Source organism: Orycteropus afer, unplaced genomic scaffold (assembly GCF_000298275.1).
Source record: "Orycteropus afer afer isolate SDZICR_OR568_19922 unplaced genomic scaffold, OryAfe1.0 scaffold00012, whole genome shotgun sequence".
Classification (NCBI taxonomy): Eukaryota; Metazoa; Chordata; class Mammalia; order Tubulidentata; family Orycteropodidae; genus Orycteropus; species Orycteropus afer.
The window spans coordinates 14,436,934-14,450,632 of record NW_006921599.1 but is presented as its reverse complement, the minus strand read 5'-3'; the positions used below and the strand labels follow the sequence as shown (position 1 = coordinate 14,450,632).

Here is a 13,699-nt window from a genome sequence, read left to right as displayed (position 1 = left end):
GTCACATGGGGTCACTGTGAGTTGGAATCAACTCAGTGGCACCCAACAGCAACAATAACATTACTGCACTTAGCAACCAGTCCTCTAACATCTCTAAATATCTTAAACCTAAGAAAAGTTGATCTGTATAAATGCCCTTGTACGTACAAACTCATACAGATTCTCTTCAGTGTTTTTGTCAGAATAATGACCACCAGCACAAGCATCACCATGGAGGAGCTTATGGGAAAAGCTTGTGGAAAAATCAGAAACTGCATTTAAGCTCCCTAGGTGATGACACCTCCTCCTTGGGTTTCTGAGGCAGTATCACTAAGGAAGTAGATTGCCCAGTCTTCTTTCTGACGAGTGGCTGGTGGGTTTGAACCTCCAGCCTTCTGGTTAGCAGTCAAATGCCTTAGGCACTATGCCACCAGAGCTCCTAGGTGATCTATGGGCAATCTACTTCCTTAGAGATACCATCTCAGAAACCCAAGGAGGGCTTGCTGTGAGTTGGAACTGACTTGATGACAGTGAGTTTGGTTTTGGTTTGAGTTTTGGAAGTGATCTATAAGCATATTAAATTGGGAAGCACTGATTTAGCCAATCTGTGGTGCTAGAAGCTATGCCACTTGTATTTCAAATACTGGCAGGGTCACCCACGCTGGGCAGTTTTCAGCAGAACTTCCAGGTTAATACAGACTAGGGAGATTTGAAACCTTATGGATCACAACAGAACACTGTCAGATTTCCTTGCATCAGAAAGGATTTCCTTGTTCAGGAAGGATTAATCATGTTTAGGGAAGTAGAGGGTCTGTAGTGGTAAGGGAAACTCTCAGTGAGATGAGTTGGCACAGTAGTCACAGTGATGGATTTGAGCATGACAGTTGTCATGAGGATGGCACAAGATTGGGCAGTGTTTTGTTCTGCTGTACATAAGGTGACCATGAATTAGTCAACAGGATGGCAACTATCTGTCTATCTTTACCTATCTTACTTATAGAGTGGTAACTAATCAGTTTGTACATTGAATTCATAGTGAGAAGTTCTGATATCATAGAAATGAACAGTTTTTAATACCAAACCTGCACAAAATCTGAACTAAAAACTAGTAGTAAACACTTCCTTGATTATAAAAAGCTTGTGAGATGAGTACAGAGAATAGGATACAGATCATATGAATAAGTTAACCTTTTAAACTAGTGATATCAATTACCAAAGTATGAAACACCAAACACTGCCATTGAGTCGATTCCAACTCATAGCGACTCGTGTTGGATTTCTGAGGCAGTAAATCTTTATAGAGGAGCTCTGGTAGCGTAGTGCCTAAGGCACTTGACTGCTAACCAGAAGGCTGGTGGTTCAAACCCACCAGCCCCTACTCAGAAGGAAGATGGGGCAATCTGCTTCCATAGTGACAATGCCTCAGAAACCCAAGGAGGGGTTGCTATGAGTCGGGTCTGACTCGATGGCACATAACAACAACAACAACAAATCTTTATAGAAGTAGATTGCCCCATCTTCCTTCCATGGAGCAAATGGTGGGTTTGAACCACCAACCTTCTGGTTACCAGTCAAATGCCTTAGGCACTATGCCGTCTGAGCTCTATTTATATATTAGTAGTAAGAAGGCATTATTGCTCCCCCCCCATCAATTGGTATGCATTTTTAAAACACCTATTAAGATTTTGAAGACAGAAGAAATGTTCCATGTTGTGATCCAAACTGGAGATGGGACCTATATGTGCTATAAGTCTCAATTTTGGGGATGTCTCTCATAGTACACAGTTCTGTTGTTTCCTTGTTTCTGTCTTATATTGCTCATGCCCTTGACAGCCTTATCTCTTACCTCTTGGGGTTGTTGGTACTGAGAGGCCATCAAAAGGAAAGCTCGCTGAGCCTGGAAGGCACTGTGCACCATTTCTGCCTAGGAACAAAGAAGAAGACAGCAGTTCAAATGTTTTAGCTCCTAAACAAATTATGATATGATCCAGCAATTTCACTCCTACATATATAGCTAAGAGAAATGAAAACGTGTTCATACAAAAACTTGTACATGTTTACAGCAGCTTTATTCACAATAACCAAAAGGAGGGAACGACTTAAATGTCCATGAATGGACGAATGGATAAACAAAACCTAGTATCTTTTTGCAATGGAATATTATTCAATCATAAAGATAAATGAAGTTCTGATACATACTGAGTCATGGATGAACCTTGAAACATTATGCTAAGTGAAAGAAGTCAGCCACAAAAACCCTCATATTATTTGATTCTATTTATACCTATTTATCCAGAATAGGTAAATATATAAAGATAGAAAGTAGATTAGTATTTTCCAGGGAATTGGGGTGGGGTGGGAGAGGGAAGTGGGGAGTGATCACTAATGGGTATGAAATTTCTGTTTGGAGTGATGAAATTATCTGGAATTAGGTAGTGAGGATAGTTGCACAACTTTGTGAATACACTAAAAAATACTGAATTGTACACTTTAAAAGAGTGACTGTTATGGTGTATGAATTGAGAAGCTGTTAAAAAAGTTAAGTCCCTAAGTGCAATTGCTTTCAAAGGCTGTCCCTCCTACCCTCTGTCAGCGTGTGTGCCCAAATCTGCTCTATACCTTTTGAGTGGGAACAGAATTGTCCCTTAAGCCATTTTGATGAAGACGCTGATTGACAGCCAGCAGCTTCTACAACTGCTCATTGAGATGGATCTGGAAGAGATTTCAGTGCTGTTGAGTAGCCCTGGTGGAGGAGACCCCTCTGGGATACATCCCTTAAAAAGAAGTCTTGTAGGTGGGAATGCCTTCAAGTACATGGAGTAGTACTTCCTGTCCTCACCTTCTACCAACTATTAATTAATTAATTCTTCAATTTTTTTAAATTTAAAAAGTATAGAAATTACCAAGAACAATATAATACATTTTTATCCTTATCCAAATATTTGTATTCAAATATGGACAGTATTTTCTACTTTTCTTTTTAATTATGTTTGTTTTTATAAAATACAACATATTCATTTAAGATAAATTTTTTTAAATGCAGAGATACAAAGATTAAAGTTAAAATATGCCTCACAAGCTAGAAATAATCATTATTAACATTAGATGAATATCATTGGAGCCACCTACTAAGATACATATGCAGAGAGACTTTTATAAAGTGAGATCATTCTCTAGCTGTTACATTTTAAAATAAAAAGTATAAGTTTTAATTATGATTAAATGTACAGATGAAAGAAAAAGAACTGTTAAAGTTTACATAGGTTTCCACACTATAATAGTTACAATAGCCACACTATAATAGTTACAGTAGTTATTATATCCAGGAGCTCTGGTAGTGGAGTGTCTAAGGCACTTGACTGCTAACCAGAAGGCTGGCGGTTCAAACCCAACGGCCACTCCTTGCAAGGAAGATGGGGCAATCTACTTCCGTAGTGATACTGCCTCGGAAACCCAAGGAGGGGTCACTATGAGTCAGGTCGACTTGACGGCACATAACAACAACAACATTATATCCTAAGTGATCATTCTAAGGTTAAAAAAATGATCATGAAATATTAAGAGGTTGCAATAATTATGTGTTTGCATTTTTTTTCAATTCAACAGTGTATTTATTTATTTATATTGTGGTTTGGGCGAAAGCTTACACAGCAAATTCATTTTCCATATAGCAGTTCATACATGTTTTGTTTCATGACATTGCTTGCAATCCCCATTGTGTAACGGCTTTCTTCCTGCTTCCTCCCTGTGGTTATCTTTTCCCTGTGTCCTTCTTTCCTATGTATTTACTGCCCTCTAAGCTGTCTCCCTGTACAAATACTGCCCTTCTTCAATTCAACAATTTTTAAAGTCTCTTCACTGGTTTCATCTATTTCTGTTTCTGTATTTACATGTCTGTGCTTACGTCTTTTTTTTTTTTTTCAGTTTTTTTTTTTTTTTTTTTTTATTTTTTTCTTCATTTATTATTCTCCAAATTCACTTTCCATACAGCCATTCACACACACGTTGTTTCATGACATTGACTACAATTTACCCCAATGGAACAGCTCCCCTCCCACTTCCTCTCGATAGTTACCTCTTCCCGGTGTCCATCCCTCCATGCACTCCTGCCCCCTGAACTGTCTCCCTGTGCATAAACAGCCTTTCTCTCTCCCATGAGTGTTCTCTCCATGGAGTGTATCTACCTCAGGTACATGTTCAACTCATATTCCTACCTGTCTTTTGTTTGACTGGAAGCTACAGGTGTTGGTTCAATTCCAGACCTGAAGGGCAGCTAGGGACCATAGTCTCAGTGGTTCCACCAGGCTCTATCAAACCTGGTCACCTGGTCCCCCCCCTTTTTTTTTGGTGTATGCATTTTAAACTTCATATCATAATTTTAGATGATATTTATTCATGCTGGGAAGATAAAGACATATGTACTCTTCTACTTTCTTCCATCTCTGGCCCTCTATCTTCCACATTTATTCGTTATATAATTATTTTTATTCTGCCCAATTGATAGCATTCATATGCTATGTGTAACATTAATTGCCATATTGTTGTTGTCAGGTGCCTTCAAAGAGGCTCCAAATCATAGTACAATAGAACAAAACACTGCCTGGTTTTGTGGCATCCTCACAATCATTGCTATGCTTGAGCCTATAGTTGAACCTACTGTGTCAATCCATCTCATCGAGGGTCTTTCTCTTTTTTGCTGACCCTCTGCTTTACTGAGCATGACATCCTTCTCCAGGCACTGATTCCTTCTGACAACATGTCCAAAGTATGTGAGACGATGTCTGGCCATTCTTACTTCTCAGGAGCATTCTGGTTGTACTTCTTCCAAGACAGATTAATTTATTCCTCTGGCAGCCCATGGTATTTTAAATATTCTTTGTCAGCACCACAATTCAAATGCATCAATTCTTCTGTGGTCTTCCTTCGCCTTTTGCAGATTTGCCCAGTGCAACACTTAATTGACACAGGTGTTTAGTATTAGTTCTACATTTAAACACACTTATTGGTTCCCACATCTCATTTTGCCATGGCTAAGTTATCCCTGAGTTATTTTGCTATTTTTTTTTTATTGACTGGCCACTTAATATCAAGTATTTGCTTTTAAAAGATCTCATAGTTGCTTTAGTTCTTTCAGATTGAAGCATGTATCCCTGATGGCTTTATATTTTAAGAAGATTTTGACTGAACATAATATCCTTCAGTGATTTTTCTTTCTCCACTTTCAGATAAACCAAACACAACCAAACCCACTGCCACTGAATCTATTCAGACTCATAGCAACCCCCTCCCCCATATAGTTTCCAAGTGCAAATCTTTATGGAAGTAGATTGCCTCATCTTCCACCCATGGAGCAGCTGGTGGGTTTGAACAGCTGACCTACTATTTAGCATCCTTAACCATTGCACCACCAGAATTCCTGCCATTTTCAGACAGCATGGCACTAAAAGCTTCAGTGAGGAGGTCTGAGCCAGGTTGATTTTTTCTCTCCTCCCTTAAAGAATAAGGATTTTCTGATTTGACATCTGAAGAATAATTTCTTTATCCTTGAGGTGTGATAGCTTAACTAAGATATGTCTGGGTTTTGAACATTCTATATTATATTTCTGGAAACCAATTTGGTCCTTTTTTTTCATTTCTGAGAAATTTTCATATATATATATATATATATTTAAACAAGCTTATTGATTCCCACATCTCATTTTATATATACATATATATATATGTATATATATATATCTTCTGTTCCATTTGTTAGATTTCTACTCAGAGACTCCAGTTATTATCTTCATATTCTATAATATTTGCATGTCTTCATATCTTTTGGAGAGCTCTGGTGGCATAGTGCCTAAGGCATTTGACTGTTAACCAGAAGGCTGGCTGTTCAAACCCACCAGCTGCTCCTTGGAAGGAAGATGGGGCAATCTACTTCTGTAGAGATACCACTTCAGAAACCCAAGGAGGGGTCCTTATGAGTCGGGACTGACTTGATTGCAGTGAGTTTGTTTTTTTGTGTATCTTTTGAATTCTCTCTGTCTTTAATTTCCTGGTCTGTCCTCTATTCACTGTGATTACATGAATACATGTTTCTGTTGTTAGTAAACCAATTTTCAACAGTACCATTTCTATATTTTAGCATTTCTAATCTATATATCATTTGTGCAATAATATTGCTTTATTCTTTGTTTAGTTAGACTAGCAATTTCCATTTTCATCTCATTCATATTGTTTTATCATCTTGTCTTTAACCTACTTTTAAAAAATATATTAATACCCTAAGGAGCTCTGGTGACACTGTGTGTGGGTAAGGCATTTATTTGGCTGCTAACCAGAAGGTCTGTGATTTAAGCCCACCAGTGGTTCCACAAAAGGAAGATGAGGCAATATACTTTTGTAAAGAGTTAAAGTCTTAGAAATTCTATGGAGGTCCCTATGAGCTGGAATCGACTCCATGGCAGTGGGTGGAGTAATACCCTATTAAGTCATGAGAGTGTAAGTTATACTCTTGTTAAGCCATTATGAAGAATCTGTTTCTGTCCCTTCAGTTTTATTTTCTTTGGGATGGTGCCCCCAGACTTTAGACCATTTTCCCATTTCAGAACATAGTCCTGAAGCCTTTACATTTACCAAGGAAGATAGCCCCATGGTTTCCTTTTTCTATTTTCCTTTTCCCTAAAGTATGTTTTATTCAATCTGCTGAGCAAATAATCTGAGAAGCTGGACTATATGAAGAAGAACATGGGATCAGGATTGGGGAATACCCTGTGTTATGCAAATGACACAACCTGGCTTGCTGAAAGTGAAGAGGACTTGAAGCATTTACTGATGAAGATCAAAGGCTACAGCTTTTGGTATGGACTACACCTCAACATAAAGAAAACAAAAATCATCACAACTGGACCAATAAGCAACATCAAGATAAATGGAGAAAAGATTGAACTTGTCAAGGATTTCATTTTACTTGGATTCTCAATGAATGCCCATGGAAGCAGCAGTCAAGAAATCAAACAAGGTATTGCATTGCACAAATCTGCTGCAAAAGACCACTTCAACATGTTAAAGAGAAAATATGTCACTTTGAAGACCAGGGTGCACCTGACCCAAACCAAGGTATTTTTAATTGCTTTATATGTGTATGAATGCTGGACAATGAATAAGGAAGACTGAAGAAGAACTGATGCCTTTGAATTATGGTGTTGGTGAAGAGCCACTCCTTGGAAGGAAGGTTGGGAAATCTACTTCCGTAGTGATACTGTCTCAGAAATCCAAGAAGGGGTCACTATGAGTTGGAATCTACTCAATGGCAATGAGTTTGGTTTGGTTTTTATCAGAAGAATCAATGAATCTGCCTTGGAAGAAGTATAGCCAAAATGCTCCTTACAAGTAAGTGAGGATGGAGAGGACTTGTCTCTTATTTTTTGGTCATGTTATCAGGAGGGACCAGTTCCTGGAGAACAGTATCATGCTTGATAAAGTAGGGGATCAGTGAAAAAGAAGACCATCAATGAGATAGACTGACACAGTGCTCCAACAATGGGCTCAAGCATAGCAACTATTGTGAGGATGGCACGTCACATCATTTTCTGGGCTAGAAGGGTGAGTGTTTTAACTAATTGGTAAATGACTCTTTAGTTAGCACATTCCTCATTCTACCTCATTATCACTGTTCATCATCCACAATATTTACTGAAATGAGCACCTTGATTTTGTTTCTAATTTTTCTTATTAATTCTCTTCCAAGTATTTTTTTCCCCCACTAAGAGGAAAATTCTTGAAATCAAACCAAGATTTGTAGCCGATTTACATTTAAAATCACAAATTCAATCATCAACATAATATTCATTGTCATCAAAGTTTAAATGAACACATATTTTCTCAAAGCCATTATGGAGTATACCATTTCCTCTTCTTTTCTCCTGGTAGCCTGACTGCTGGGTCTTTGTTGCTCAAAATCTCAAATTTTGAATATTCCATAGGGAGGAATAGAAGATTTCAAATTTCATTGTGCTGGAGGCTATTATGACCTTATGAATGTGCAGTTCTGAGCTGCATGAATGTTTGTCCATATGTCTTAATTACCTGGGCTGCAGTAACAGAAATGCCACAAGTGAGTGACTTCAAAGAACAGAATTTATTCAGTTCAGGAGGCTAGAAGTCCAAATTCAGGAAATGGCTGTAGGAGGAGGTTTTCCTTTGTTGGTAGCCCCAGGAGTTCCTTGGAGTTCTTTAGTATTCTTTGGCAGCTGCCTTTACCCTGTGTATGTCTCTGTGTCTACTCTGGTTTCTGCATAACTCAGAAAGTGATTAGGTTTAGGATCCACCCTATATTGGTATGACTTCATTAACAGAATGAAGAAAAAGCTTGTTTCCAAACAGGATCATATCCACAGGTACAAGGGCCAGGATTTAATGAGTATAGTTTGGGGATACATCAATCCATAACAACATGTATCAAAATGTGGATTTCCAGTGGTTCAGAAGGACTTTTATCAGTCTCTTACAGTCATTTCCAAAAAGAAGACTATGAAATACAACTTTCTACTGCTTGTATATAAATAAAATAACTGCACTTCTCACCAGCAATGGTTTTATAGAGACATTGCCTCATCTATTACAGACTTTGCAGAGTTGACTGAATTATAGTTTCTGTGGGAACAGTAATTTGGAGTCGTCTGATGTCTTCTAGATAAAATTATGGCTCAGAGGTAACATTAACAATATTTTGTAGTTATCACAAGATGAACACAATCATTAGCCTTTTTTACTTTCCATAGTAACAACATTTAGCCTTGTTAATAGAGCAGTTTTCTGATGGATCTGATTAGTTAAGATGGCCAATTTCATTAATTAGTCTCTTCATGCAAACAGCTTTTCACTCAACAGTAAGGATTGAGGTTGGGTGGAGAATGGCTATACACCTAGATAATGTCTTTAACTCTCCTTTGCTTTTTGTTTGTGGAGACAAAACCTTTCTGAGGATTCTGTGCACTTCTCTATCCAGGACTTTTGAGGAATTCTGGGCATAATTAACATACTCTCCCAAACCTGGCATAAACATGTAAGCGATGGACTACTAATAGAAATGTTGATGGTTCAAAACTGCTCACAGGCACCTCAGAAATAAAGTCTGACAATCTGCTTCCAAAAAATCACAGTCTTAAAAACCCTATAGGGAGAGACTTCAGGTAAGATGGCAGAATAGGCAGACAAGCTACACAGACCCTCTTCAACAAAGAAAAGAGAAACCAATTGACAGAGATATAGAAGATAATCCTGGAACCCTGAAATTTGAAAGGAAGTATACAGAAGTGGATTAGGCACCAACTAGTGGAAGAACCTAAATGAAAACACCGAGTACGGAGATGGATGGAGCTGCAGACTACCAGCTACTCTGATGTCATCAACAGCCTGAATATTTCAAGTAGCATCCTTCAATGGATTGAAAGACAGATCAAGGAAAATACTAACAAAATTGAGGAAAATGGTCTCTCCTCGTCAAGAAGAAAGAAGAAAACCAAAATTAATGGAAACAATCAGTCCTAGCGACTGGTACACCATCCGATCTGCAACCTATACAACTATGAGACCAGAAGAACTAGATGGTGCCCAGCTACCACTGCCATCCACTTGGAAGGGATGTAGGAGATCCTGCATAAAGAGGGAGAACAATGTGGTACAAAACTCAAAATCATTTGGAGGCAAAAAAAAAAAGAAGGTGGGGACCAGGTTTGCTGGTCCAATGGAGCCTGGTGTAACCACTGAGACTATGGCCCCTAGTTGCCCTTCAGGTCTGGAATTGAACCCACAACTGTGGTTTCCAGCCAAACAAAGTACAGGCATGTGAGTTAAACATTTACCTCAAGTAGACACATGCCCTGGAGAGAACAATCATGGGAGAAGGAAGGGCTGCTTATGCACAGGGAGATAGCTCAGGGTGCAGAAGAGTATGAAGGGATGGACACTGGGAGGAGGTAACTATGGGGAGGAAGTGGGAGGGGAGCTGTTGCATTGTAAATTTTGGTCAATGACATGAGACAAAGTATATGTGAACTGCTGTATGAAAAGTGAATTTACTCTGTAAATCTTCACCCAAATCCTAATAAAAAAAAAAAAAAAAGAAAAAAAAAATTTAGGAAAACACAGAGAAAACCCTAGAACAATTTAAAAAGACAATACAAGAACAAAATGACAAAACAAATGAAAAATTAGAAATGATACAACATCTACAGATAGAAATCCAGGAGATTAATACTAAATTTTCAGAAATAGATAACACAATTAATGGGCAAAGGAGTAGTATTGAATGAATGGAAGACAGAATTACAGAGATTGAAGACAAATATCTCAATACTTCTTTAGAAAGGGGCCAATCAGGAAAAAGACCAAAACAAAATGAAGAAAGCCTAAGGTTTATGTGGGATACCATCAAAAGGAATAACCTATGTGTACTCAGAATTCCAGAACAGGAAGAGACAAATGAAACCACAGAGAAAATTGTCAAAGATTTGTTGGAAGAGAATTTCCCTGGTATGAAGAAAGATGTGAATATATCCATTCAAGAAGTCCAACGAACCGCAAACAGGATAGATCCTAAAAGAAAATCACCAAGACACATCGTCAAATTCACCAAAACCAAAGACGAAGAAAGAATCCTGAAAGCAGCATGGGATAAACTAAAAGTTACCTACTAGAAGCAACCAATAAGACAAAGCTCGGATTTCTCAGCAGAAACAATGCAGAGAGAAGACAATAGGATGGTATATATAAAACCCTGAAAGAAAAAAATTTCCAACCCAGAATTAGATACCCAGGAAATTGTCCCTCAAATATGATAGTGAAATTAGACATTTCCAGATAAACAGAAATTAAGGGTATTTGTTACAACCAGACCAACCTTACAAGAGATGGTAAAAGATAGTCCTTTGGACAGAGAACCAACAATAGCAAACAACAACTGACCATTAACACATATGATGACATAAGCAGAAACCAACCCAGTTATGGAAGTATCCAAAGTAAATAAGCCTACAAGATTGTAAACAGGGAACCAGAGACATCAATTGACAAACGAGGATAACTACAAACCAAAAAGAGGGAAAAATTTGTGTAGTTACAAAACTTCTAAATGGTAGGGAAGTCAAGACAACTGCAAGATAGGAAGGACTAAGGACTGTTCTAAATTTGGGAAGACAATTACAAATCACAGGGTAACCTCAAAGAAAAATGATAAATCTTCACATCAAAATTAAAAAAAGGATAAGCACAAATATTTAGCAAATACTAAAACAACAGCAACAAAGGAAATGATAACACAATTCATAAACAAAACAAGCTCAGCACAGAAAATTATATGGGACAAAGAAATCAGCAACACCAAGAAAAACCACATAACAAAATGAAAGCAACAAATTCATACTTGTCAATAATTACACCAAATGTCAATGGATTAAATGCACCACTCAAGAGATGGAGAGGTGCAGACTGGATAAGAAAACAAAACCCATCAATATGCTGTGTACAACAGACACACCTTGGAAAGAAAGACAAAAAGACTAAAAATCAAAGGTTGGAAAAAGATATAGCAAGCAAATGGCAACCATAAAAGAGCAGGAGTGGCAATATTAAGTTCTGATAAAAGTGACTTTAAGACAAAAACCACCATAAGAGACAAGGAAAGATATTATACAATGATTAAAAGATCAACTGTACAAGAGGACCAACAATAATAAATATCTACGCACCCAATGAAAGAACCCCAAAATACATAAACCACACTCTAACAGGACTGAAAAGACAAATAGATGACTCCGTAGTCATGGTAGGAGACTTTAATACACCATTTTCAATGAAAGATAGAACAACTGGAAAGAAATTCAATGACACAGAAGAACTAAACAATACAATCCACCAACCTGACCTTATAGACATCTACAGATCACTTCACCCAGCACAACATACATTTTTTTTCCTGTGCACATGGAACATTCTCCATGATAGACCATATGTTATGCTACCAAGGGAACCTCAGTAAATTTAAAAACATTGAAATACTGCAAAGCATCTTCACAGATCACAATGCTGTAAAATTAGAAATCCACAATAGGAAGATGAATGGAAAAAGAGCAAACACATGGAAACTGAATAACACCCTCCTTAAAAATTACTGGGTAATAGAAGAAATAAAAATAATTCCTTAAATCAAACAAGAATGAAAATACAACATAACAAAATCTTTGGGACACAGCAAAAGCAATGATCAGAGGCCAATTTATAGCAATAAATGCACACATCAAAAAAGAAGAAAGAGCCAAAATTAACACCTTAACCCAATATCTCCAACAATTAGAAAAATAGCAGCGAAAAAAGCCCACAGTCACCAGAAGAAAAGAAATAATAAAAATCTGAGCAGAAATGAATGTAACAGAAAATAGAAAGACAATAGAAAAAAATCAACAAGACTAGAAGTTGGTTCTTTGAAAAGAGTAATAAAATTGACAAAGTATTGGCAAATTTAACAAAGAAAAGAGGGAGTGAATACAAATAACATGAATAAGAAATGAATTGGGCAACACCATAAGAGAACCAACAGAAATTAAAAGGATAATACCAGGTACTATGAAGAACTGTACTCCAATAAATTAAAAAATCTAGAAGTAATGGACAGATTTTTACAAACATACTACTTACCTAAACTAACAGAAGCTGAGGTGGAAAATTTAAACAGACCCATAACAAAAGAAGAAACTGAACAGGTGATAAAAAAAATTACCAACAAAAAAAGTCCCCCCCCCCATAAAAAAGATGAGAAAAGAAAAGTCCTGCCAGATGGTATCACTGGCATATCTACCAAACCTTCAGAGAAGAATTGACACCAATCCTACTCAAACTATTTCAGAACATAGAAAAGTATGGAATCCTTCCAAATTCATTTTAGGAAGCAAGCATAACCTTGATACCAAAACCAGACGAAGGTATCACTAAAAAGGAAAATGCCAGACCAATATCCCTCATGAATATAGATGCAAAAATCTTCAACAAAATATCTAGCCAATAGACTCCAACAACATATCCAAAAAATAATACATTATGACCAAATGGGGTTCATATCAGGCATGCAAGGATGATTCAGCAACAGAAAAGCAATGAACACCATTCATCACATAAATAAAACAAAGGAAAAGAACCACATGATCATATCAATTGATGCAGAAAAAGCATTTGATAAAATCCAACACCCATTCCTGATCAAAACTCTCAGCAAAACAGGAATAGAAAGGAAATTCCTCAACATAATAAAGGGCATATATGCAAAACCAACACCAACATTATCCTCAATGAAGAGAAACTGAAACCATTCCCCTTGTGAACAGGAACCAAACAAGGATGTCCTCTATCACCTCTATTCAATATTGTATTGGAAGTCCTAGCCAGGACAATAAGGCAAGAGAGGGAAGTCAAAGGTATCCAAATTGGTAAGGAAGAAGTCAAACTATCCCTATTTGCTGATGACAGGATCTTATACATAGAAAACCCAAGAGACTCAGCAAAAAAACTACTGGAACTAATTGAGAGATTTAGCATCATGGCCGGATATAAGATCAACATCCAAAAATCAGTTGGATTCCTCTACAACAGCAAAGAGATTGCTGAAAAAGAAATAAGGAAATCAATACCATTTACAATAGCTACGAAAAAATAAAATACTTGGGAATAAATCTCACTA

The 13,699-nt window shown here is 37.3% G+C and overlaps 1 protein-coding gene across 1 annotated transcript in view; it reads right to left on the bottom strand.

Annotated features, from left to right (window-relative positions):
- CAP2 (cyclase associated actin cytoskeleton regulatory protein 2) overlaps positions 1 to 13,699 on the bottom strand; it is a 230,110-nt gene that overhangs the window by 156,835 nt on the left and 59,576 nt on the right. Inside the window, exon 3 of the mRNA XM_007951960.2 lies at positions 1,826 to 1,903. Within this exon, the coding sequence (XP_007950151.1) occupies positions 1,826 to 1,903 (78 nt within the window). The remainder of the gene's footprint in view (positions 1 to 1,825; positions 1,904 to 13,699) is intronic.